Below are 26,327 nucleotides of genomic sequence, written 5' to 3' on the forward strand. Positions count from 1 at the left end.
TAAGCACTAGACCTGGCTTTAATACGTGATGGGGGGGGGCGGGGGGAAAAGAATCAAATCTGTGGTTAAATTCGAATCATGAGGGACCCTTGGCAGGATGTGGAGGAGCAAAGCTCAAGCCTAAGCGAGCACGTACGGCAACGTTCAACACATCAGATGGATGATCCAGGAGAGAAAGAAATCACTTGGCTACTTTGAGCTACTGGAAGAAGTAAGCTGGTTTATTCTGCTTTGGTACACAAGCCCTGATCCTGGTAACACCAACAAGCGATCCTCGGAGCCTTGCTGAGGAGGAAGGCCGGCATTCCTGTGGGCCTGGCCAACCTTAGCTCCCCAGCATCCCACTCACGGACACCTGTGAAGCAGGGAGTTCTCCAGTAACCTGTGTGAAATGGGCAAACCAGTAATAACAGATCTGCACGAAAACCACGCCGGGGGGGGGCTGAGAAGCAGCCAGAGCTCCCTAGGGCACAGCACGACAAGGAGAGACCACCTGAGACCAGACTGTGCTCCAGCCAGGCTCTTGCCACACTTGCTGAATAGTATCAGCTCCTCTGGATTCCTTTCTTCACCTTTAAAAAAGGCTTCTTTAATATTTTAGAAGTGTAGAAACCTATGCACGCGCCCTGTGTAGGAATGGGTGTGGAGAAACAGGGACATGGAGCGACAGGGCTAGAGACCACTGTCTGCAAACAGTCCTGAAAACACGGCTCCTCCCAGGTAAAGGTTTTGATTGTCTGCAGCAGTCACGACCACTGGTGACACATATGGAAAAGAGGGGGGAAAAAAAAGGATAAAAAGGAACCTGAGACAGCAGAATTATTATAATAACCCAGAGGTGACCATATAAACACTGATGGAAATAAGAACTATAGTGATATTTATCATCCTGGAAACATATAAAACGTATTAAAAAAAAGTCATCTGGTTCATAAACACAGCTTTTGTTTTTCTTTAAAGCTGATTGTCACACTGAACTGATATTAAAAACAATTCCACGCCAATCAGAAACCACCCACCTATAGTAAGGTTTAAAAAAAAATTTTTAAAAAAATCGAAGTTGGCAGGCTGACCTCTGCTTTGGATTTCTGCTCAAGTATGAGGACATTTTCAACGAGGCGTAAGGGATAGAGCGCGATAGCTTCTCAGAAGAGAAGGCAGGAGATACATCACAGGGGAGGCAGCAAAATAGAAGGGCAAAATCTACTAAGTCGCTCTCCTTATAAATCTCAAAGACAAAATCTGGGGAGTAGTACCTCCAAAAATAAGCCCAGTATAAAGAGATCCATCGCTAGAGTTACTGACTTCAAAATAAGTCATTATTTGAACCAATTCCAAAAGAGCAATTTCAAAGCAAAGTCTACCTTGCTGACAAACAGTAAGCACAAAATGGATCGGCTTCACGGTGCTCCGATTTTACCTTACGGCATTCTCGGTGATAACGTTTGGGGTTTAAAAATCAGTCTGACAATAAAATACAGTAAAAATAGTTTTGTGTGTGACATGACATCCAGCATATTCAGCAACATTCCAGCAGCTCTTACTGTAAGATACAAGAACATAGCAGGCCAGAAGAAAAATCAGCTGCTGACAATTTTAAGTGCATGCACTTAATTATCTGTGTGGATAACCGACAGCAGACCCAGAACAGGCCGAGGTGAAAGGCAAAGCGGCCCGTGCCGAGTGATGGTTGCTGCCCTGCAGTGCTAGTTCACCAAAGGGCAACATAAATCTAGTGTTGTAGCCCCGTCTTGTCTTTCTGCTCATCTTTCGCAGTGCCTGTTGGCAGCCAGGAATCCTTCCTGCCCCATCTCAAGTCACAGGCAGTTTGTTCACCTCAACCCCACTGAAAAAGTAAATCTTAGGTCTTTACAAGACGCTGTCCTGGCCAGCAATGTCTGCCAGATGTCCTCGGTCATTCCTCCCAGTCTTCCATTGCCCACTCGGGCATCTTGGAGCAATACTCAAACTCCGCTCCCTTATAGCGCAAGGCGTGCAGGTACATCACCAGCTCCTTGGGAGATGGGTCCTGCCTTGTAATTTTACACTCCACGCATAAAGGGTCCTTCTCTTCTGAACTCTTTTCTCCCGTTTGCCCATCCTGATTCTCACATGAACCCAGTTCTTTCGTTTTTTCAAGCGTTTCCAGGTTGCTATCAGAGGTCAGTGGACAAGCTGCTATGTCAGTTCTCTCGGGATCCTTAGTGTCCTCGGCAGGGCAAGAGTTCTCATTTATAGGATCAGCCGGCACAGACTGCGTGCGGTCACTTGAATTACCACAGTCTTTATTTTCAGCACTGGAGTTCAAGTCCTCCTCCGAAATACCCAAGATATCCAGGCTCTGTTTGGAACAATGCTCCTTTACTAGAGCTTTAAGGAGTTCTTCATCCGTTTTATCGATCTTGCCACCTTTCCCCCTGTCGGGGCCCCAGGCTTCCATATTATAGATGGGGTCGTTGACGATAGGATGCCCCAAATACTGCAAATGGACCCGGATCTGGTGCATGCGGCCAGTACGGGGCAGACACTTGACTACGCTGGTCTTCCCGTTGTAACTGAGTCTCTGGAAGATGGTTTTGCAGAACTTCCCTTTGGGGTCCACGCGGCACACTCCCACTTTGTAAGAAACAACCAGTATGGGCTCTTCACAGACCACCTCGTGTTCTGGAAACTCCCCCACCACACGACAGACATACTCCTTTTCCAGCTACGGGGAGACACAAGAGTAACCCTCAGAAAACAGAACAGAAAACTGTCTCTGTCCTGATGACACCCGAGCCCCAGCCTAGCTACTCCTCTCTTTCTCTTCAATGAAATACATTTGTCAGCAATATACTGCCACAATTTTATTACAACTGAACAGGAAAGGGAAAAAAATTAAAACCAGCTATTTAAAGCCAAATTTCTCTTACGCTTCCCCCAACTAGTCGGGAATCAAGAACACATTTAATTCGAAACTCCTATTAAATTCAAGAGCCATCTCTCAGTGACCTTCAGTTTACGGCCTTGAAGCAAACCCTGGAAGCTAGTACCCTACAGCTACAGTTCTGTTTGGGTCAAGAGCCACTGGAAAAATGAGAAAAACCTCCAAAACTTTTAAAATTGAAAAAGTATTAGATGCCTGACACATTTCCACTTACAAACACAACTGCTCTCTAACTGTTTTGCACAATCCCAATCAGTTTGCGCAGTCCTTTAGGGAAGGAGATCCCTTTCAATCTAATATTACCAAAATCAATTAAATTTTTAGTCAGTCTTTTTCCCTTGATGCTTCTCGTGCTTAATACAATAAGAACAGTAAGGTGACCACAACCTGTTTCACGAACTTGGACTTGTTTACACCAAAAATTTGGCTGACTTTGGACCTGTTTCAAGAAAATACCATGCAAGAGACTCCAAAAACTACTGCAGCCCTTAGCTCTCACCTGCCTCTCCCGAACCTGCTCGTCAATCCTCTTGGACACCTCTGCGGTCTTGGCAAACATAAGTACTCCCGAGGTCATGCGATCAAGTCGGTGAATGGTGTGCAGCTCCTTCAGATCATGCTCTTTGCCTAGGATGAAGATGACTGTGTTGTGACGAAACCTGCCGCAGGGATGTACTGGCAAAGAGGAGGGTTTGTCCACAACCACCACCTCATCGTCCTCCACCAAGATCTGGATAGGCTGGGCAGTGACCGGTGGCTCGTGGCGATGCACCGTATTCCTGAGAAAATCATTATTCTGCAAGACAGACAGACAGACAGACAATTAGTATGAATCCGGCCTGCATAACCACCCCATCTGGCCACACACAATGGGGGCTTGACCATAGAATCATTTAGGTTGGAAAAGACCTTTAAGACCATAGAGTCCAACCGTTAACCCAGCGCTGCCAAGGCCACCGCTAACCCATGTCCCTAAGCACCACATCTCCCCGGCTTTTAAATCCCCCCAGGGATGGGGACTCAGCCACTGCCCTGGGCAGCCTGTGGCCAGGGGCTGACTGCCTTTTCAGTGAAGAAGTTTTTCCCAATATCCAACCCAAACCTGCCCTGGCGCAGCTTGAGGCCGTTCCCTCTCATCCCATCGCTTGTTCCTGGGGAGAAGAGACCGACCCCCCCCCCCCCCCCGGCTCCAGCCTCCTTTCAGGCAGTTGCAGAGAGTGACGAGGGCTCCCCTCAGCCTCCTCTTCTCCAGGCTGAGCCCCCCCAGCTCCCCCAGCCGCTCCTCCCCAGCCTTGGGCTCCAGCCCCTGCCCCAGCCTCGCTGCCCTGCTCTGGCCACGCTCCAGCCCCTCCATGGCCTTCGTGGGGTGAGGGGCCCAGCGCTGAGCACAGCATTCGAGGGGCGGCCTCACCAGTGCCCAGTGCAGGGGCACCATCACTGCCCTGCTCCTGCTGGCCACACCATTCCTGATACAAGCCAGGATGCCGTTGGCCCTCTTGGCCACCTGGGCACACTGCTGGCTCATGTTCAGTGGCTGTCAGTCAGCACCCCCAGGCCCTTTCCCGCCGGGCAGCTCCCAGCCGCTCCTCCCCACGCCTGCAGCGGTGCCTGGGGTTGTTGTGCCCCCAGTGCAGGACCCGGCCCTGAGCCTTGCTGACCCTCACCCAGTGCCTGGGCCCATCGCCCCAGCCTGGCCAGGGCCCTCTGCAGAGCCTCCCTGCCCCCCAGCAGATCAACGCTCCCGTCCACCTTGGTGTCTGCAAAGTGACTGAGGGTGCCCTCGATCCCCTCGTCCAGATCATCGATAAAGATATTAAAGAGAACTGGCCCCAGTACTGAGCCCTGGGGAACAGCACTGGTGACCAGTTGATATTGGGGGGGGGATGATGAAAGCCCCTTTGTCGTCGAACCCAGGGTTTAGCACAACAACTCTGGCATTCAGTAACGTGTCCTAAGCATATCTCCGTGCCTCGCCCGTTCTCAGGGGGCTGAGCAGGACTCCCTGGGAGACCCGATTCCCCTCAAGCACCGCAGACTTTAGCGCACCACGGCGTTATTTCACCGTGCCGGCGACCACCAGGGCGATGCTCATCGCTAGAGCCCAGCTGTGGCCTCCCACGCCGGGCTACCGGGGTCCCTGCTCGTTACCCAGAGGCCCCCGGGAGCGCCCAGCCCCGGGGCGGGGGGGTGCCCACCTTGAGGACGACGTCCAGGTCGCGGACGGGCTCCTCGTTGAGGCGGAGGCGGCCGGCGCGGGCGGCGGCCCGGTAGTAGGCGAGGGGCTGGGCGCGGAACTCGGTGCTGAAGACGTTCAGGAGGCTGCGGCCCACCCAGCGGCCCTTGCAGTAGGTGCGAAAGTCGAAGTAGTAGGGCCGCACCTTGCGCAGCCCTCCCTCGAAGTAGTAGGAGGTCTCGGCGAAGTGCGCCGCGCCGAAGCTCACCCCGGTGCTCAGCTTCCGCGGCGGCGGCACGTAGCGCTCCCCGGCCGCCAGACGCCGCTTCTTCGGGGCCGGCGCCGCTTCCTCCTTGTCCCCGGGGCCCGGCCGCTGCTGCGGCTCCTCGCCGCCGCCGCTCGGGCCGGGGCCCGGCTCCGCCATGCCGCCGCGGCGAAGGGGCGAGCGCGGCGGCCGGGCCCCGCTCCGCGCCACCGCCCACAACCGCGCGCCCCACAGCGCGCCGCCCGGCGTCACGCTAACGCGTCAGGCTGCGCGCCGGGCGGCGCGACCAATCGCCGCGAGGCCACGCCCCCCCCCCAGCGCTCGCGCGGCCGTCCCCTCTCCCCTTCCCGCCCCCTCATCGCCTCAGGGCGCGGCCCGGGACCGCCGCTCGTTACCGGCACCCCGCCGCCCCCGTAACGGCTCCAGGCGGGACCCTCCAGTCTCGCTGCGGCCCGCCCGCCGCTCTTAAGCCTCCCGGCTCAGCCGCCCGTGTGGGAGAAGGAAGGGCGCACCAGGGAAAGGCCGAGAGAGCGGGATTTTTCTCAGCCTTGCTCCCAGAGGTTAAATTAGTTGATGCAAGACAGGAAGACGACACGCTCTCATAATTAAACTTTGACAAGTCAGGGTAGATCGCTGCTCTGAAGCAGTAATTGCATCTTATTTTCATCAAGCATTAGGCAGAGTAGTCAATATTAAAGAGTATTTTTAGTGAAGGTTTAAGTATTCCTGTCTGCTGTTGGAATTCTCTGTGAATACACGTTATCAGAGAGCACAGCCGGACTTGTCTGGATCCGCTGACTGTCTGGAGCCAGACACGGCCTCCAAGAGCCTCCCCCCGCTCCTGCTGCTGGAGAAACCCTTTTCTCCATCCCTCCGTAACGAGCTCTGCTAAAGCAGAGCTTGCCTTCACGAGCACGTCCACCGATAAAGCTTCCACTCATAAAGCAAAACCATACGGACCATCTACAGCCACAAGTCCCATTCATGAGCTTTCTGAGGTCACTCAGAGATATCCATCCATCAGAATTCATCCCTGAGGCAAAGAAAAACCAACAGTTACCATTCGTGGCCTTCAGTTCAGCAAGAGAATCAACACGGCTACGGTGCTTATGAAAGTGCACAGGCTCCAAAAAAAGAGAAACAGAAAAGCTCAAGTCCTCAGTCTGCAAGCCCTACCTAACAGAAGAGACAGCCTGCTCTCCCGCTGTGCCTTGCCACAGCCAAGCCCCTGGCTTCTCTCTTTTTTTTTTTTTTTTTTAAACAAACAGCATCTGCCAGGAATCCAGGGCTCTGTCAGTAAAGCCAGCAGTCAAGCAGAGCAAGCTCACAGGGACAGCTGTGAGGAAGAAACGTTGCTCAAGGGAGAGCAAATTTTTACCGAGGCCACTGCTTTTCCTTATCTGTCAGAGGAACGTAGATCACGCCCATCAGCTGCGTTTCGATGATCTGCCCGTCGCTGGTTTTGTCGTACTGCATCAGAACTTGGTTTGCGCCTTCGGGACCAACAGGCAATATTAACCGACCTCCCGGCTTCAATTCGTTCAGCAGCTGGCAAGCAGAGAAATCAGAATCAGCAGAGCAAAAAAAAAGAGACAACAGAAATAAGCCACGCTATGAAAGTCATGACACCTTGAAAAGCCCAAGCTTGCCAGCTCCCTATAAAACGGACAGAAAAAGCAGCTTCCAGTGGTTCCCCAGTTATTAGTTTTTTCACAGCTACTGACGCAGGCAGCCCACAGCAACAGCATCCAGCACGATCGCTCTTACCTCCTTCGGGACAGTGGCTGCGGCCGCCCCAACGTGAATGGCATCGTAAGGAGCCTCTTCGGGGTATCCCTGCCTGCCATCTCCAACTACGGGAGGAAAAAGCACGCAGCAGAGATTTGTTCTGATAACAACTCCACACAAAAATAATTCTTCCTATAGCCTTTCAGTTGAAATCTAGATGATGGAAACTGTAACAAGACTGTGATGGGATTTTGAATGTTGTTGGTTTACTTTTTAAAAAAAGGGGAGAGATTTCTGCAACTGAGCCACGCTAGGAGGAACAGTCAAAGCCAGGAGGGCCTTTCAATAACACCGTGGCTTTGCACAGACGCGAGGTTCCAGATAGAGGAAGAGCTGACTCAAGTTACCCTCCCAAAAACCCACAACAACGTCTGCAGACCCATCCAAACAAACTAAAACCCAGATGCGGCACGACCACTCTCCTCTGAAGAGTGCCTCTTTCTGAATTAAGAGTCACCGCACACTTGGAAGTCAGGTGTACAATAAGACTGCCTGTAACGTTCAATACTACTTGTTTACACCGTAGCCTTCAGCTCTGCAGGCAGCCAGAGCTCCCGCGTTCACAGGAGAGGACGAGCATCGGGATCCCAGGGAGCTCACCCACAAGCTTCACACGGCCAGAGCTGAGCAGAGTCGGATCGTCTTCTTGGACATTCCTGACGGATTCATGTACCAGCTCTTTGATGTGCTCTACGCCCACAGCCTTCCCTGTTGGGCCCATCTAGAAAGAAAAACAGCAAACACGTATATACCTCCTATATGGCAGAGATGTATTTTATAGGGCAATTACTGTGGGGACTGGAGAATCTCCAGGAGGAAACTCAAGACCAGAGTTTCTGAACAGGAGGTGCAAATACTCCGCCCCCTTGGTTTTAAGGCTGAGTAGCCCCAGTTAGATTAGCGACGTGAGGAATGCCCAGACACTGCCCACAGGGATTCCCAGTAATCCTTCATTGCCAAAGAAATAATTATTCGGTAAAATTAGCAGCTTCTGTGGCAGGGCCGGTTCTTGACTGACTAACCTGAAACGAGGATCTTGACCAGCTTTCTAGCACTTCACGGAAAGTAATTTCAGGAGTTCAGAAAACAAAGCAGCAGAGTGTGACTACTCAAGAAGCAAACTAAAAAGAACCTACAACGGACTTACAAAGTAGATTAACACCCCCCCTCGATCTGAACTGGGTTAACACACAAAACACCTCACGGCAGATACAGCATCTATTTAGATTCCAAAAATTACTGTATTTCTTCTTACTACAAGCTGGCGTGGGAAGAGTTTAGCCCTTTCCCCCACTCCCGTCTCCCCCAAGAAGCACACCCAGCTATGGCAAGCCACCGGTCCCCATGCACCTCACTAGCTACAACCGGAGTCCCGGGAGCTTACCATCCGGGCAAAGCAAGCGGTAAGGTATCCGCTTCCAGACCCAACATCCAGCGCTTTTGCACCTTCCACAAGCTGATCCTTTAGCAATTCCAGTGCATGGGCATGCTGCGTGGACAACAAGTACAAGACGGTGTGAAACATCCCATTTTAGTTTCCTCTCCTAAAACTTTTTCTTGTTCTAAGCACTACCTGCTCCGATCTAAGCACAGCACGCCTGGCCTTTTGTCTGACGCATTCGGAGTGAAATTCAAGCGCTTGGCCTGGCAGACCTTTTTGCAGAACAGCATTTAGGAAGGGGTTCAGTAAGAAGATGTGAAGCAGCAGGAAAAAAGGTCTCGTGCAAAAAACGGACGACATTCACGGTCAGCCGCAGTTGTGCGGAATTCCTATCTAAGCACGCTTTTAAAGCAACTTAAAGAGTACAGGGCAAACTAATCTTAATAAGAAAGAAGCTTCACATATGCACTGCCTAAAGAAACAAGCGTGATAATCACATCCATGGGATCTGTTTCACCTTTCTGCTTTAGCATTTAAGAAAAAATAAGACAAAAAATGGCAAACAATTTCCTCCATTTCTGTTAAAAGGAGAAAGTTTCACCTTACCATATGTGGTGCACTGATCGTAGCCTTGTATCCTGAAAGGGAACACGTGACAAAGGTTATGTGATAAAGAAATTACGGCTAACATTACCAATGTGAACAGTTCCTTATCCTCCCCCTCAAGAGAGGAAAACACTCTTTTCTGCCCTGGAGCCCTTCACCGACTTCCGATCCCCTCCCGTGGGACGGCTCACGAGCGCACGGCGGCTGCACGGTGCTGCGGGTCCCAAGCGCTCCAGCCTGCTCACCAAAACACTCGGCGGCTCTCGCAGCCCACGCTCGCCTCCGCGCCTCAGGCAGGGCTCAGAGCAATCCGTGAACGTTTTGAACACGGAAAAGCCGCGTTGCTCTTCCCTCTGGATCCCATGGTTGAAACACGGATGGGGTGTGCTCTGCTTGACCCATCGTAAAACCTGGCCGCCGTTCTGGGCGTAGAGCTCCCAGCACGGAGAACTCGGACCTGCCGAGCCAGCTCGCGCCCCTCTGTCAGCGCGGCGGGCGTAGTCGGCGCGCATGCCGTAACGGTGGCGATGCTGTGCCGCAAGTGACTCACCGATAGACTGGGGAGAATCCATGTATGGGAAGTATTTGATGTAGTGACCTCTGTCAGTGGCCAACAGCACATCGAAGACTCGCTGGGATTTAATTATCCCTTTTTCTGGGAGAAGAAGGAAAACAGAGACAGAAAGGACTTAAATCCCTGGTACTGTAGCAAGAGGGGGTTTGGAAAGGGGGAGGAGAGTTCAGGGGGTTGGTGGAACTGGGAGAATTCAGCCTTAATAAGCGATCCGAGAAGGGGCAGAAGACAAAGCCCAGATGGAAGCGAATCCTTTTCCGTCTCTGCGGCAGCAGCTGAAGTCACGCCACGGGCCCCGCCACCAGCTCAGCCTCCCCGGGACGGTGACTTACCCCCACAATGCTTCTGGGGCTGCCAAACGTAAGGAAAGAGAAACAGCCACGCTTTCCCTCCTGAAAGCGGAGCCTCCGGTTCAGGTTTCAGGAGCGCTGGCATGGTGATTCAACTAAAGTTATGAGCGATGGCTGCGGAAACAGCCAACACCCCTTTGCACCTCATCTCTGAGGGAAAAACCAGGAAACCAGCTTATAGGGGAAAAACCAGCTCGGGCAGCAGGGGAAATCAAAGCCATTTTTAGGCGGGTTGCTGCCCGAGCAGGGGGTGGCACCAGGCGCCGCTGCGGCCCCGTGGCCTCTCCCCGGTGGGGAGGCACAGCCTGCCAAGGAGCTCAGCGTCTACAGGCTCACGGCAGCATCGCGCCGCGTTTTAAAAGGCGGCGTGCGTTTTGCGCTCCAGCGGAGTGGAAGGCAGGCTGCGGGGAGTCTTCCCTGCCACTTCGGGCATGACATCACATTTCCAGTTATAAATAGAACGAGTTCAGACTGGGACAAATACTGACATTGGGGCAATATAACTCCAGCACCTCAGAACGAGCAGCGACACAAGGTGTAGCGCTGAATAACCTTACGCTAACGCGCCTGCGGATCCTGTCAGCAACTGCAGGCCGTGCTCCGAAGAGCGGCCCGCGGCGGTACTCACTGTAGAGGTTGTTGACCAGCTCCGGGTGCGTCTTCCCGCTCGAAGTCCAGGCCATCGTCCTGGCGAGGAGCAGTCCCATGAGCGCGGCGCAGGCCAGCGGGCAGCGCATCCCACGCAGACGGGCAGCTGAGAGAGGGCACGCGAGACCGGAACGTCATCGTTGTAACGTGACCTTGCGCTGCCGTTCCAACTACGCCAGCGTCCGCACGTTACACGGGACGGGCTGGCAGAACCAACAGCTCTACCGTCATTACGGGCAAGAGCTGTCAGAAATAATTACCGGCCACAATTAAAACGGCAAATCGTACCTAAGGCAGCTGCTTCAGGCTGAGCCCTCGAAATCCCAGCCCCGGGGCCGGGCGGCGGGCACAGGGCCGGGGAGAAGCCCTTCACCGCCGGGGGGTCAGGGTGGCACCCGCCAAGGGCCGGGCACCGGGAGGGGACGAGGCCTGCGCCCCGGCGGAGGGCACAGCGGCGGGGAACGGGGCGGCACCTCCTCGGAAAGGCCGCGGCAGAGCCGGAGCCGGCGGCGGGAGCGCACCCGGGGCACCGGAGCCACCACCACCCCGCCCCGGGGGAGCGGCTTCCTCCCCGGCTCGGCCGGCACCGGGGGAAGCGCGGCCGGGAGGGCACGGCCGCTGGCCCGCAGCAGGCCCCAGGCCGCCGCCGCCCCACAAGAGGCCCGCGGCCACAGCGGCCCCTCCGGGCCTGTACCGGTGCCGGTCCCGGGCAGGCCCCGCGCCCCGGCACTCACCGCGCAGCCGCACTGGGCCCCCCGCGGCCCGTTGCCAGGTGTAACGGCTCGCTCGCCTCCTCCGCCCAGGGGAACTTCCGCCCTTTGCCAAGATGGCGGCGCAGCGGATTCAGTTTCCTTCGCGATTCCCCGCCCTCCGCTGGGCGGCGGGCTAATAGGCGCCCTCCCGCCGCCGGGGCAGCGCGGCGATTGGCCAGGCCCGGCCGCCAATCGACGCGCGGTGAGAAGCTGTTTCCGTGTTTGCGGTGCGGGCGGCTGCGGCGGTGGCGGGGCCGAGGCGGGTGCGGGGACCGGGACCGGGACCGGGACCGGGACGGCCTCTCCGTGTCTCCTCTGTGTCCCCGGGGAAGAGGCTGGGGCGGCCCCGGGGAGCGGTGGTGACAGGGGCCTCCAGGGGAAGGGGCGGAGGGGGCGCCGTGCGGGCAGGGGCAGCGCGGCCTGCCTCCCCGCGGGGGCCCTGCGGGGCTGGCTGGGACCCTGGGTACAAATGCCACACGCTAGAGCGTAGCACGGCTCTCTGGAGGGAGGCCGCGCTTCCCCGGGGGGATGAGAGGTCCCTAAAACATCTGGTGACGTGACCTGGGCAGAGGGGGGTAGATAGGGGAGGCCTGGGAGAGAGGTTTTTCTGCTCGGTGTTCATCATTGAATTCCTCCCACCTCAGGACCTCACGATGAGAATGATTGAGAGCGTTGACTCCGTGATCACCAGGTCCAGCGAAGACCTCTGGGCTGAGATCTGTTCGTGCCTGCCACATCCCGACCAGAAGGATGCTAGCGATGCTTTTACAGACTCCTTTGCGGATTCCTACGCCGACGGAGGAAGCCAGGGCAATGGATCAGATGGCTCTTCCCAAACAAACCTGAAGCCCTGGGCACCCCTGAATGATTCAGAGGTGTATTTAGCATCCCTAGGTGAGTGTCTGCTAAGGCTTCATGAGGTGCCTGATGACAGCTGTGGCTCTGTTTACCGGCCGAGGTGACGGTGCTCGCGGCTCTGCTTGAAAAGGTGTCTTGCAACTATTTAATAGAGCACCTACTCGTTTCCCGCAAGTGCGATAGTGGAAATGAAAAGCGCGGTCATAGCTTCTTCAGCTATGCCACAGAAAGGAACTTTTTATCAAGTACAAACCAAAGAATTTGGTTTTTTTCCCCAAAAATAAGTAGGGTAGGGACACTGCTGTTTTTTCGCCGAAGAGCATGTAGTTCCACTGTAGTTGACGCGGGGAGGGGAAATGCATTCCGAACCCATTATAGAGCCTGTGTGTTTTTGTGTTACCAGTATTTGTCTCATTCTTTTTGTGGAGTCTCAGGAGACACTTCTGAGTGGAAAGAGAAAAGTGAAATTTCTTCTGTGACCTGTTTTCTGGTTGGAGAGGAGGGGGACAGGTATGGGAAGGAAAACTCTGGCGCTTTCCCAAATCACGCCTGCTAGAATCTGTATCTTAAGATGACAGATCATGCAGATTGTCTTTGCGCGATTGCTTCTCTTAATTCCTACATAATCTATAAAGCCATAAATTGATTGTGAACAGTGTAACAGCTGATAGAAACGCTTGATACGAGGGCTGATAAAGTTACCAGTACTGGAGCTAACATCCTAGCACAGCTAAGCGCTGCAGTCTTTAGCTCTAAGGCCACGGAATTTCTCACCCTGTTTTAAGTATTTCCCGCTCCCTTCAGAGGCCTCGTTGTACAGCAGCATTCAGCCTCGGGATGGATGCCCCTGTTGCCTGTTAGGAGGAAGCTTTGGGGTTCCCCTGCTCTCCAGCAGTTGAACTGCTGCTCCCTCCACTCGTAGCAAAATATTCTGTCTTTATGGCTCTTCTTTTCCCCTTCTTTCCCTCCTGTGGAGTTATTTTTATCTCGGGTCGGTTTGTAACCTGGTTTGCAGCGTGGCCACACACATAGTTGTCTTGGCTTGCGTAGGAGGCTGCACGCAGAAACAGGCCAGGAGGAATGGGTGGCAGAAGTGGCTTTTTAAGCTTTCATTTCTGCTAGAGCTTCCATCTTGCCTTAGTTGCTGTTTTAGACTATTATTTCACAGTGCACTAAGTAGGGCTCTTAGTATCAGATCAAGGGTGCCACAGCCACAAGACATAAATTGCTCGTTCCAACTTCTTCAGAAAATGCCGGTGGATTAATTTTTACAAGCAGGCTTCAGACTAGATCTGTGTCTGTTTTCTCACAGCCAGGATGAAAGCATAACACTAGCACAAAGTTTCTCTTCTATATTCTGGCTAAGCCAGTGGAAATACAAACCTGTTCTAGGTTTGTACTTGGCCAGGATTAGCGGTTGTGAAATCATAGCATCAGCCTGGCAGTAGTTTGGACAGATACCTGACCCGATTTAAGGAGGAAACCATTATAATGGGATTTTGTGACCAGAGGAATAAGTGAAATTTGCTTTCTTGTAGCTTTGTGCATTGCAGTTGGGTTACCCTGCGTCTGGTAGGTAAGGAGGCGCTTTTCATCATCCCCTGTGGCTGAGAAACCACAATATCCCGTTCTGTTATGAGATAGCCAACTGATAACACTGCTGCACTCGCGTTTTTTTTCCCCTCAGTTTGGGCATTATTGGGATTCACGCTACAATTAGTGTGATTTATATTTCATGCCAATTTGTATGGAAATTGTGGGAACTTAATGCCTGTGAGATCTGAACCCTCCTGGGTGATTTCATGGAAACTAAAACTCAAAAATGGGCAGAGTTGACTGATTGCATAAACCTTATTTCCTTCAGAAGCATCACCTAAAAATATCATCTTGTATACATACAAGAAACAGAGTCATGCAGACTTGAAATACGGGGGGAAAAATGACTTTTAAAATATGACTCGGTCCTGAAAAGTTAATTTAACTTTTTTGATACAGAAATCCAGATACTTCTTTTCTTCCCTTGCAGAAAAACATAATAAAGATAATAAAGACCCCTTCTTTGCCTCTTCGCAGAGAGAAGACTGATGAGAATTAAAGGCTTGTCTCAAGAGGTGACCTCCAAGGATATGCTGCGCACTCTCGCCCAGGCTAAGAAGGAATGCTGGGACAGGTTCCTGCAGGAGAAGTTTGAGTCTGAGTTTTATGTAGAGGGCCATGACTCTGATGAGAGGTAATATGCAAGTCGATGAGAAGGGGTTACCACTTAACCGTGTTGGCAAACAGGCTTTAATTCTTAAAAACTAAAATAAGGTTTTGTCAGGACTTGTGATAGGGCGTTATGACACAAATAACATCGCGTTGCCACGTGGTGAGGCTGTCACAGGCTTTCTGAAACAGTGATGATGGCCGTTTGCATTGCACTGGAGGGGAACGCACAGAGCACGTAGGGTTTGAACCTTCAACGCTGCTCACCGATTTTTGCATCCCTGGGGCGATCCAGCGGGGAAACAACCGGAACCTACTTGACAATTTCCCTTGTCACATTCGGTGTAGGGAAGGAACGGAGTGGAGGAGGGGATGTCTAACATGTCTCAGATTGCCTTTTTTTAAGGCTTAACTTTAAAAGTGAACCCCAGGCCATTCCCTACGTCTCTGCAAGGGCCCAGTTAAGCACTGCTTCCGACACAAGTGGGATTTGAAGTTCTTCATAGGGTTGGTACCAGTCCTGAGATTAGATTTCCCGAGTGGCTCTCCCTTCCCTGCCTCTCTCACAGTGCTGCTGCTCTCTCATCCATTACCCTTTTACAGATGATGTATGAATTAAGATGAGAGCCCTTTTCTTTAGCAGTCTCGCATTTCCAATCACTTATAATGCTCTCCATATTTCTCCTTTCTGAGCTGACATTTTTCATGATTGCTTCTAGCTGAAAAGAAGATTATTTTTCTCCCTTGAAGAAAATCTACTTAAGCTAGTTTGGGAATTTAAGTATGAAAAATAATCCATGTTTATAAGGAGTTTTTAGATTCTTTCTTTGACCAGTTAACTTCAATGTGATTCATATTTAAAAACAAGCTTTTGTAGATGTACGTGCTCTTTCTACTGTTTTTAAAGGCTGGGGATGTTATCCATGAAAGAATTTTCCTCCCTAGAATTTGACTATGAAGTTAGAGGTCGCTCCTGAATGGTGCCGAAGTATTTGATTCTCACCCACCAATGTACTTAAACAAGCCTTAACTTTTAAGCACACAGATAACTTCAAGGACATTACCAAGCGAAAGTCTGCTCTTGTGAAAGAGCGAGAGCAAGTTAATTTTGTTGTGGCAGCATTGAATGACTTGAATCGCGCTTCTAGGAGATGAGCATACACATACACACGCATGCATACATTCAAGAATTAGAATATTAAACTTTTAGAGTTACAGCCAGCATTTAAACACAGACGAGGGTAGATCTGTTCTGGTCAGACCAGTTATGGTGAGATAGGCTGTAAGACAGTAATTATGCTAGTATATATTTATAAACATCTATAGAATCTGTAGTATGGTTAGCATTCTAGAAAGTACACATGCTGCCTTTTTCTTCTTTAATCTTTTGGTGGTATTAGTGGTCACACATTTTTGTATGTGCTTCCCGTTTTGGTTTTGTTCCCCTCCCTTCCCCCTGTGTTTCCTAATCTTCATCACAATTAGGCAGTTGTGGGGTTTGTGTTAACGCTAGTTTTCTTACTCCCAGCCCAAAAGCTGGAAATGGAATTGTAGTCTTTGGCTACAGAGGCAGACTAGTGCTTCGGGGCTGTAAAGGCTGAGGTACCTGCTACGGATTCTTTTCATCGAGAAAAATCTGAGCATAAAACTTTTCTAACCGTAGTTGAAAAAGCTCATCTGTAGCAGAATCTGTCTTGCTCCTCTGGCACAGGGACCCGTCTCCTGCTAGCCCTTGGCTATAGGAATACCTACAGAGGTGACAGAAATACACACGGAGGGTTTTCCTGAGACTTTTCTCATACGTTCCTGTGAGGCTTTGTTGCTCTCGTGTTTCACTCTGTGTCTTTGCTTTCCCTCAGCACGCTAGAACATCTGAAGCGATGGCTGCAGCCTGATAAAGTGGCAATCAGTACTGAGGAGGTACAGTACCTCATCCCTCCGGAATGCCAGCCAGAGAAGCAGGAGGCTGAGGAAGACCCTCCGGCCGCAGAGCAGTGAGATACGCGCCGGCCACACCACGGAGCTGCCTCTGGTCCGAGCCCTGATGAAGTTGTACCCAGTGATAGTAATCACGGGGGGGGAGGGGGGGCAAAAGTGCCAATTATCAGTCATTTAAAAACCAAAAAAGCCCAACACACAAAAAACCCAGCTCTGGACCTCCAGAGATGGCGACTGGCATTTGTTACGGACAAGAGCGGAACGCCGGCCACACAGCGTAGGCTGAACTGAAATCTTACTTGGATCTTCTCCCAGCCGTAGCAACCTGAGCATTCCAGTCCGACCGTGAATTGTTTGTAGTTCATCAGCAGACGTATTCAATGAAAAAAAGCAGTTGTTCAGAAGCATCAGAGAACATAAGGGTCTAGAATAGAACAGATAAAACCACTGAAGCAGTTTTTCTTCCCGTCTTGTACCTTTTTTATTACTCAACTGGGCATTTTTTTTCTCTCCTGCAAAGCCCACTGTGGTGTTTTCTGTACATCTTCGCTATTTAAGCCTGAGCTGGCCCTGAGCTGTGCCTGGAGGAAGACAGATTTTTTTTTTCACTGACACGAATTTGGAGCCCTAAAGGAAGCTATCATTGCAATCATTAAATTGATGGTATCAGTGGCATGGTAACTATTGAACGTTCCTCTCCGTGCAGTGTACCCTCCTACGATATCCCACTGTATTGGCCAAACTTGCTATTATAGAATAGACTGGAGGGGCAGTATTTTTTTTCAGTTGTTGATCATTTTGTACCTGTTCTTTGTCCCCTTCAGCCTCTCCGGAAGAGGGTCAGATGAGATTCTGTATCGGGAAACCAAGAGCGACAACCAGGGAGGCTGCAAATAACTTATTTCATCACAGACCTGCATAGACTTATCTGACTTTAAATATGTTCTAGTATTTAACTGTTTTTCACCCTCTTTAACTCTGCAGAGGGTTATTTCCCGTTACTAATCAAAGAATCTGTAATCGTGTGCTGGTATAAGAGTGGTGCTTCTTTAACCTGGGCTTTGTCTTGGCACGGACACCGGAGGTCGGTAGGGGGAAGCCGCGCACGTCTTCTGGCGGATGGAGCTGGTTAAGATGGGAATTGCTGGGGTATTCAGTAGTTCATGCACGCCGGATCCACAGCGTGTTCATTACGTACCTGTACGAAAATGCGTTTTTAAAAGTAGCTTCTTCATACGCCGTCCTGGTTTCCCATCTCTGTGTGATTCTGAACGGTGCTGTTACCTCTTTCAGCGACAGCTGTTGGTGCTGCTGCTTCGGCGTCGTGACTCAGCGTTTGTTTCCACGCTCAGCTTTGCCAGTACAGCCGCCCACCCCAGGCTCGCCGTGCCCAGAGAACTCGCGCTCCTAACTCTCCATTAAAAAAAAAAAAAAAAAGTGTTTGTTCTAAAGACTTCAGAAATACGGTGAATCACCTGTACGTCAGCGATACCAGACTTGCAAGTCTCGCGTCTTGTTGGAGGGTGGGTTTTGTCATCTTTTAAATGCCCCTTTTAATTTCTCTCTAAAAATAAGTCTGCTTTCCTGTGCAGATACAGTGCTGTAAACCTCTCTCACCCGTGACGTCAAGCTATAACAAAGATGCTTCCGAGTGTTTACCAGAAGTGGTACGTACAAAGAGAAAGTTGCAGTTTCTCTGTCTGTACCCAGGCTGTTTTGTAGTCAATACGGTTCCTTCTTGTGATTAGCAATGACTGTGAAGATGCTTTATATTATTTTGTCTATTCCCATTAAAGCTGTCTGAGAAAGAAATGTATTCAGAATAACTGTGCTGACCCACTTACAGTCCCAGGTCCACATAAGTTAGCGTTTCCCCTAGAGAAGGCGCCTTGGCGGGAGTAGCTCTCACCGTTTCATTTTAAAAAACGGCTCAGAAGCCCAAGGCAGGGGGTGGGGAAGAGCTGTTGCCCAAATGCAGAATTAGCTGAGGCCTTTGCACTTGCATCGATGCTCTGGCAAGGCACACGCGGGTGGTTACTTACACATGCACAGGCGACTGAAGAACGAGAAGGTCATCTGCCCTGATTTGTCCAAAATAGCAGCTGCACCGAGTAGCCTCTTGCGCGGGAGGCTCCGTTTAAGCGTAGCAGGGAAGACCGGCTATTTCCACCCTTTGCGTTTGTAAAGCGCGTTCCATGCTGCACATGGAGAACAGGCTCCGATCGTTTTCCTCGGCTCCGGGGACTTTCAGTAAAAAAGAAAAAAAAGAGAGCAGAATAAGTCCGTACCAAGGAGGGTCAACAAGTGCTTTGTGATGGAGGAGGAGAGCAGAGCTGGCGCTGGCCATTTCGGTGGGTAACGAAGAGGCCTTCGTGGACGGCCGCATCCAGTGCCCGCAGGGAGCCTCCATCCCGGGGCAGCGCCAGCTCGCGCCCCGAGCAGCGCCGTGGCCACGTTGTCGGAGGGTCAGCTGGCTTGCAGGGGTGCCGTGTCGGCGCTGCTGGCTCGGGCAGGGGCGGGAAAGCTGAACGAGCGCAGGAGAGCGTCGCTCAGTCGTCACGCTGGGCGCCAGTCAGAAATACCCCGTTTTCTCTGTTTGTGCCTGTTGATGGGTAACGGCGGCACAAGGCAGTCACTTAGGTCCTGAAGCGCTGCAGCAGCGTCTTTTCAGCAGAGAATTAAACCTGCCAAAGCGCTTGTGGATTGGCATTTAACCGGAGACCGCCTTCGGAGCAAGCAGGGCCCAGCCCTCCCCGGTTGCAGGCTGGCTCCAGAGGCTGCCCGGCTCAGCCTGCCTCGACGGCCATGTCAACAGGAGGACTGAAGCACCTGATCTGTCCACTTACGAACAAACAAAAGATTTTTAAAAAAGCTATGTTATAAGCACCCAAGCTATTTTTTATCTACTTTTAACCTAACCACACTTTTACTGTATAGAAACATTTACACCTGAGTAGCCTAACCCTGCGCTGCTCAAGGACAGGGCCAACGTTAGCGTTGCGAGACATATATTAGCGTTGCGAGACCTCCTCTGTTCAAACCCTTAAAAACTTCTTTACAAGATCGCTTAAACTGCATACCTGCGGAAGCGCGATGCATCCGGGCAGCGTTGTTGCAGTTGCTGGTGACGCTATGTGTGGTGTAACTAGCAAGGCCTTTACTTCAAGGTGTTACGGTTTATTCCAGGGCAAGCAAGCTGCTGAGCTCCTGCCGGTCAAACAAGCTCCTGCTGGTACAAGCAGCATTTTCACTAGGGTGGTTTTTTGGCTTATGCAGCAATGCCAGCCCTCCTCTCCATGGCAATAATTCACACGCCGGGAGATGCGCCAATCTAAACAAAAAGAGGAGCCGTTGATAACGGCATAGCAACAGAGAAAAAGCAAATTATCAGTAGGTGCGGACGGGTCCACGGCAGCAGTGTCTCGTCCAGACCGCTATGCACAAGCGCAGACCTGCTGTCAAATACGGGAGAGGATTTTTCAGGTGCGAGAAACCAGTAGTCCCAAAAGAAACGTTAGCCCCTCGTTAGGTAAAGTTTGTACCTGTTAAAGACAATACTTCACCCTCTTCTCTGCGTGAAACAGCATTTCTCCACCCCTTCAACTTCCCAGAGAGACGGACGGCGCCGGTGCTGTAACGCATCACCGCCGTCGGGCTGCCAGTAATTTGTCTTCAAGATGGGGCAGAATAAAGCGGAATCTAAGGCAATCCGACCGCTGCCTCGCCAGAGCAACGCGAGGGCCGTTGCTGCAGGCGTCGCCGGCCAAAACGCCGGCCGGGCTGAAGGAGCACAGCAGGCAGCAAGGAAAGGTGCGGCGGGAGGAGAGGCGGGCAGCAGGTGCCTCAAAGCAGCACCTAAACCAGCGAGTGGCTAAGAAAAAATAATGATCAGGCAATGGCCGAGGCCGATTAGTGTCTCTGCGGAATACAGTCGGCCGTAAACATTCGTTAAACATGCCTATCGAGCACAAGGCAATGCACAAATTTAGCCCACCGCTAGGATTCACGCATATCCGTGGGGAAGCGAGCACGGGCGGCTGCCTCCGGCGGCACAGCCGCGCACGCCAAGGCCGCTCCGTTCGTCTGGGCTCGACGCGCGCCGATAACGCGCTCGCGGCAGCCTGGTCCTCCCCGCGCTTTCCCAGGAACTCCCACACCACCCCTACCGGGAAAAACGGTGGTTCACCGCGTACTTGAACCGACGGGATCAATCCGATCGAAGCAGGAGCTGGCAGCAGCGTACAGCGAGAATACTCCGTCCTGCAGCTTAATCGACGGGCCCTCTAGGACCTCAGGTTAGGAAACGTTGCAGCCTGCTGCGGGAGGAAGGTCTGCGCTGCGACGGCCGTTCTGCGGAGAAGGTGATGAAGAAGCCACGTTTTCAGAAGTGGCCTCGGGCGGCCCCGCTCTGGTCGCTCTCTGGAGATGTCTTGCGGGTGCTGGAACCTGCAGTTATTTCTGAAAGCCAACCTGCTGACCAACAGACAAAGAAAAGGATAAAATGACAGCAGACTGATTCCTGGCCGTCTCTGTATGGGATGGGATGGACAGCGGGATGCCGCAGCAGATGCCTCAAGCACCGATGCTTCAAGCAGCATCGCCAGCTCACAGGTCGGGGATCCGCAGGGTGGGCCGCAGCTTTCGAGTCCATCACTTGTACCCCTTCAGAGACAGGAGCTCCCAGTGCGGGGCAACACGAGCCTTGGAATAAGAGTGGCTTATCCCACCGGGTCTCTGGGAGCCGTAAAGATCAGGTCAGCAAGGGCTTTTCCAGGATAAGCACCTGTGGAGGGAAAGGCTCCCGGGCTGCTGCCGTGGGGCATCCGGAGCCGACGAAGCCCCCGGCTGACCGGGGGGGACGTGCTCTGTCCCAGCCACCCAGCGATTCATTATTCTGCTGTCGTGTTCCAACGCCATCTCTCGTCTCAAATCATCTGTTAAGAGCCTTCTGCTTTCCTTATCAGATTGTTCTGCTGTTCAGAATTAACAGCAGCTCTCAGCCAGACTCTGCTACGGAGACAAAGACGATTTTCTTCCTGCTGATGTTTTGGCAGGGATAAGTGCTTGCCCCTGAAGTCAGCTCTCAGCCAGCTTTAATAACGCCCACCCGCATCCAGCAGATTGGAACAAATCAATCTCCAATTTAGACAAAAGTCAGAATTTTGCAGAACTTCTCCTAGGACTGGCCTGCCAATTTCCATTCCTCTCACCAAAAAAATTCCAGTTGATGATGATTATTTTAAATTTTCCCTTATTTAAGTAAGCTATGAAGGAAAAGATTAAAAGATCCTGCAAGTGAAATCAGAGGTTTCTAAGGAAAAGGGAGCTGCTGGGCACGACCTGCTTTGGGTCTGGCAGCCAGCTACCCCGGCCACGCTAAATAACAAGCGACCCTGCTACTCTGCAGTCCCTCGTTTCGGGGCATGCAGTAATTAACACGTCCGACTTCAAAGCGATGCCTGTGGAGAAGCAGAGATTCATTTTTCCTTCCAAAGGAGGAAAAAAAAAAAAAAGAAAAGAAAAGAAAAGATAAAAGTGACAACCCCCCAATCTTGCCACAAGGGGCAATAACTGCTCCGAAGCGGTTTCATGACAGCGTATTTCTGAATCGCTGAGAGCTTTCAAATTGCAATGTTTGTCCTGACACTTCCAATAAAAACTTCATAACAGTATTTTAGCTGAAAGATGGTGTCTGTGGTTGGGGGAAGGCGGCTGCTTATATTTTTCAGGACAGATTTTACAAAGCCAGGGTGGATTTTGGGATGCTTATTGCCCTCCCAGTGCCTTCGCAGTCCGCTGCCCTGCAGTAAGAGACCCAAACCCCTCCGAGATGCCACGGGGACCTCGGCTACACGGGCTGGCCAGGGAGGCTCCCCCGCCTTGCGCTTCCAAACGTTTTCAGCTTTGTTTTTATCTGCTTTGGGATGTCTCCGAGATCAGCCCCTCGCCCGTCCAGCTGGGACGAGGATCCAAGTCCCACCCAGAAGCCACAAACACAAGTCCCCAGCCAACTCTTCCTGCTGCTCCCGAGGCAACCAAAGCCGCTTGAATTTGGGGAGTCACGAAGATTACGCTACGATGCCGAAAACGACACGCCAGGTTTGCTGCCAGCGCCGAGCCTGCGGATGCAAACCGCCCCACGCCGCCCCGGGCGCAGCCGGCATCGCGGCCCGGAGAGAGCCGGCAGCCAGAGGGTCCACGCCTGCCTGACGAACGGCCTCCCGGCTCGTTTTGGAGCGTTTTTGGCCCAGGGAAGAGAAGGTTTTCCATAGCCTGATTGCTGTGGGCTCCCTCCACGCTGCAAAACAAACCGAAGGGCACAAAGCCTTGAATCGGTGGCCATCTGCCCCACCTTAACACCAGCCCCTCGCTCAGGGCAACGGGGTAATTATCCCAGGTTTAATTTCGGCTCTCGTTACCACCGAGCTTGTCATAACGCTCTTGCATAACGTAACGGAAACGCAGTAATTGCTATAGTCACTGGACTCCGATAGTGTTGTTTGCCGCTCAAATCTCTTTAGGACTCGTACATTATTAACTTCATCTTGCCACTGAAATCAATACCAAAGCGATGCTCGCCTCCTCTTTTTAATCACACGATGCAACTGTGTTACAGTAATAAATGCCCAATTAAGGGTAATTTCTCCCAAGCCCCTGTTTCTGAAGTCGTTATCTGCGTATCAATCGATCGTGCGGCAATTCACTAACTTGAAATAAGCTGGAAATCATTTCCGAAAGGAAACTCGGAGTGGAAAAAGCATTTCTGATGTAGGAGAGGCTGCAAGAAGCGGTGGCCGGAGGGGTGGGAGAGGGGATGGAAGAGAAACGGCAGCGCGCGTGCGCGCGCTCCGAGCGGGCGCTGCGGAAGGAAAGCCGTGACCTGCAAACCGCGGCGCTTGCGCGGGTCGCCCTGACATTTCGGCCTCCAGCACAGGAACATTTCGCGACTGCACCGCGTTTCCCCAGCGCTGCCGCTGTGTTTCAGCCCGTGGGCTCTTCCCTTGCCCTTCACCCAAGCCCTGCCGCCGCCGATCGCGCTGCGGGAGCGACGCTGCTCGCCGCTTGATCTCCGTATGTTTTATGCGCTGCATCCCTCATCGCTGCTCCGCGGAAAAGCCCGCGGCCGCCTGTAGCCAGCTGCACCGCGGGAAAGCAAAGCCCCGGCTCAGAGACGCGGTTAAGGGTGACGGGGAAGGGCCCTGGGCAACTTCAAGCAAAACAAGGAATTCCCAGCGTTTCCTTATGCAATGCTGCCTGCCCTATCAACACGCGATTTCGGAAGAAAACCAGCAGATTTCCAGTGCATCGCCCTTGGTCTTTGTAAGGCGAGGAAGAAAGCAGAGAGAAGGGCTGGTGGAGCCCACGCCTGGCCCTCGGCTACGCTGCCTTCTCTCCGGCCAGCCCTGGCCCGCTCGTTCGGCTCAGCCGCCGCCGTTCCCCTGCTCCCTTAATTCCCTGTGGTCGGTGGGTACGGGCTGGGCACCCGGCCCGCGACCCGATACCCCTCCGGCAAAGCCCGAACAGCTCACGATTGCCAAGAGCTTCGTGCTTGTTGCTGTATTGCGCGAGGCTGGCTCCAGCCACGCTTTGATTTTATTCCCCTTCTTGTTCCAAGCTTTCAGCCTTGCAGAAGGCCCGCTGGCACAGCCACCTCCTCCTGCCCACTCTCCTGCGGCCGCCCCATCGCTGCCGTCGCCGGGTCCGCCTGCCCCCGCCACCCCGCGGGGCGAGGACGGGGACAGCACCCAGCAGCCGGGGAATGGACCCACGGGGAAAAGCCCCGAGCGCGAGCCCAGGCAACGCCACGAGCTTGCCCGCCTGGAAACGGGCTCGTGGTTTTTTCCCTGCAGACCCCCAGCTCACCTCCAGGAGGGTGCTCCGGGGAGAAGGACAGGCAGATCAGCAGCTCTGCTCTTGGGTACTTACATGTTTGGGAAACCCCTTCTCGCTCCTCTGCCCCGTGCACGGTGCGGGAGCGGCACAATCGAGCTCTTCCATGGGAAGAAAAGCACCTTTATGCCACAGCACCAAGGGGAGGGAAACCCCCTCCCCACCAAAGGCAGCTCCTTCCTCTCCCAGCTAGCAGAACAAACCTGGTTTGGGACTTTTTCCCCACTATAATTTTTCTTCCAGTTCTGTGAAGCACTTAAATCGCTATTTCTGCATTTAGCAAATTGCTTCAGCTCCGCCAGCCTGCTGGGCTCTGCAGAGGAGAGAGCAAAAGGCACTGCCGAACAGGAGCACTCCCTTGCAGAAAGGGCCTGCCATGACCTTTAGGTCTAATTGGGGAATTAGCTTCACCTCCTGAAGCACCTTCGCCTGCCTTAGGCCCAGCTGCAGCCCCAGCTGTGCTGCCCAGCGCCTCCGCTGCCTTTAACCAGGGCTTTTTAGCCGGGTGATAGCCCAGGCTCCGCACGGGCGTTGTCAGAGCCGCCTGGCCTTAAACCTGGTTTGAAAACCGGCTCCTATGGCCCCGACTGCATGTAAAATCTCTGATAAAAAGGAGAAAGGTTGTTAAAATAGCTCCAAGCAGCCTCTGAGGCTCTGCCCACACAGCTGACCTGGGCTGACCTGGGTATAGCGCATCCCTCAGGCATACGCGGGATTTACGGGAGGACTGGTTTTGGGGACTTCAGCCATACGCATCGCGCTTGCCCTAAATCCAGAAATAGTTGTTTTTTTTTCCTTGCGAAAACCCCCTTTGACCGTGGCTGGATGATGTCGTGGCTGGATGATGTCGTGGCTGGATGATGTCATGGCTGGATGATGTCATGGCTGGATGATGTCGTGGCTGGATGATGTCATGGCTGGATGATGTTGTGGCTGGATGATGTCATGGCTGGACGATGTCGTGGCTGGATGATGTCGTGGCTGGATGATGTCACAGCTGGATGATGTCACAGCTGGATGATGTCCTGAGTCCGTCCATCCAGCGCTCTTCAGCACTGAGACTTGCAACCCCAAGGGAGTGAACACGGGAAATGAACAGAAGAAAGGCACACCCGCCGTTTTAAACCCTGACAGCTTCATTCTAAGAGCCCGCAGCGTATGGAGAGATGGGGCTTATCTGGTTGCAAGGACATTTACACTATTTGTGAACACACAGAGGAGGGAAGAGTCAAGAAACAGAAGTCTGATCCTGATTCTTGTGTGTCCCTACACACTCGACGTGCATCGCAGAAGCTTTTTCAAGTGTCTGTGCAAAGAGCATTTTAGTGCCGAAGCTTTTCTCCCAAGCTCTCAAAAATGTCAATATTGATGTTACTTTGAAGGTAAATGCCTGTTGATTGAAAAGGTCACGTATTTCTCGTGTCCCTCTGCGCCGACCCTGCAAGCACCGAGGTTCTCGAGTGCATCTGTGATAGAGGCTGACCCGAGGTATTCCTGGAAAAACAGGAGAAGCTGGTGGCTTGGTGGAGAGGGAAGCGGCGGCGTGATGGCTGGCCCTGCCTCCCGCTTGCATTCGGGGCAGTTCTGCTCGGGTCCCCGGCGGTGCACAGCGGGGCAGGGGGATCGGCCGGGCGCGGGGAGCACCCAGCGCCGGTGGGGCCGGCGGTGCCAGCACTGCCACCGCAGGCTGGGATCCTGGCCTGCCTTGGTTTTTTCTTCTCCGCCAGGAAATAAAAAGCAAAATGGCATTTTTATTCCCCCAGCCCGTGGCTGTGGGCTGGGTGCGATTCCCCACCGCCCCTCGCTATCGCTGCCCCCGCGCCCGGCCCTTGCTGGCTTGTTGGCTGGAGCCGCTTGGTTTTGGGGGCAGGCTGGCGCTGGGGCGCACTGGGGGCTCTGCTCTGCGGGGCACACGCTGTGCCCCACGCCTGTGCCCCACGCCACGGCTGGCTGCGGGCCCCCGGTGGCTGGGC

The 26,327-nt window shown here is 52.9% G+C and overlaps 3 protein-coding genes and 1 long non-coding RNA gene across 11 annotated transcripts; 1 reads left to right on the plus strand and 3 right to left on the minus strand.

Annotated features, from left to right (window-relative positions):
* Positions 1–199: 199 nt before the first annotated feature.
* RPUSD2 (RNA pseudouridine synthase domain containing 2) lies at positions 200–5,690 on the minus strand. Its single transcript, XM_087739808.1, has 3 exons — positions 5,122–5,690; positions 3,426–3,722; positions 200–2,707 (listed from the first exon to the last, which is right to left on the minus strand). The coding sequence occupies exons 1-3, from the start codon at positions 5,521–5,523 to the stop codon at positions 1,916–1,918; spliced, it is 1,491 nt and encodes a 496-aa protein (XP_087595934.1). The 5' UTR covers positions 5,524–5,690; the 3' UTR covers positions 200–1,915.
* A 299-nt stretch (positions 5,691–5,989) lies between these two features.
* On the minus strand, positions 5,990–11,581 carry LOC104020518 (protein-L-isoaspartate(D-aspartate) O-methyltransferase). 3 transcript variants are annotated; one of them, XM_087739846.1, is made up of 9 exons: positions 11,446–11,581; positions 10,692–10,817; positions 9,690–9,794; positions 9,140–9,171; positions 8,537–8,641; positions 7,753–7,873; positions 7,132–7,217; positions 6,743–6,912; positions 5,990–6,397 (listed from the first exon to the last, which is right to left on the minus strand). In XM_087739846.1, the coding sequence occupies exons 2-9, from the start codon at positions 10,798–10,800 to the stop codon at positions 6,385–6,387; spliced, it is 741 nt and encodes a 246-aa protein (XP_087595972.1). In that variant the 5' UTR covers positions 10,801–10,817; positions 11,446–11,581; the 3' UTR covers positions 5,990–6,384. The 3 variants fall into 3 exon arrangements, with proteins under 3 accessions (XP_087595972.1, XP_087595982.1, XP_087595992.1); XM_087739856.1 differs by lacking the exon at positions 11,446–11,581 and adding an exon at positions 11,000–11,439; XM_087739866.1 differs by lacking the exon at positions 5,990–6,397 and having other exon boundaries at positions 6,739–6,912.
* Positions 11,582–11,672: 91 nt separating this feature from the next.
* On the plus strand, positions 11,673–18,275 carry CCDC32 (coiled-coil domain containing 32). 6 transcript variants are annotated; one of them, XM_087739915.1, is made up of 5 exons: positions 11,690–11,726; positions 12,108–12,357; positions 14,395–14,551; positions 16,386–16,558; positions 17,758–18,275. In XM_087739915.1, the coding sequence occupies exons 2-4, from the start codon at positions 12,117–12,119 to the stop codon at positions 16,522–16,524; spliced, it is 537 nt and encodes a 178-aa protein (XP_087596041.1). In that variant the 5' UTR covers positions 11,690–11,726; positions 12,108–12,116; the 3' UTR covers positions 16,525–16,558; positions 17,758–18,275. The 6 variants fall into 6 exon arrangements, with proteins under 6 accessions (XP_087596022.1, XP_087596041.1, XP_087596030.1 ...); XM_087739904.1 differs by lacking the exon at positions 17,758–18,275 and adding an exon at positions 17,289–17,380; XM_087739896.1 differs by lacking the exon at positions 17,758–18,275 and having other exon boundaries at positions 11,673–11,690; positions 16,386–16,919.
* Positions 18,276–18,409: 134 nt separating this feature from the next.
* Positions 18,410–26,036, minus strand: LOC148057005 (uncharacterized). The gene is made up of 4 exons (XR_015700566.1): positions 24,558–26,036; positions 20,658–20,934; positions 19,545–19,795; positions 18,410–18,708 (listed from the first exon to the last, which is right to left on the minus strand). It is a non-coding gene; the product is annotated as an uncharacterized LOC148057005 (long non-coding RNA).
* Positions 26,037–26,327: the final 291 nt, after the last annotated feature.

This window comes from Nipponia nippon, unplaced genomic scaffold, assembly GCF_047370975.1.
Source record: "Nipponia nippon isolate SJK-2023a ecotype South Korea unplaced genomic scaffold, ASM4737097v1 scaffold_10, whole genome shotgun sequence".
NCBI lineage: Eukaryota > Metazoa > Chordata > Aves > Pelecaniformes > Threskiornithidae > Nipponia > Nipponia nippon.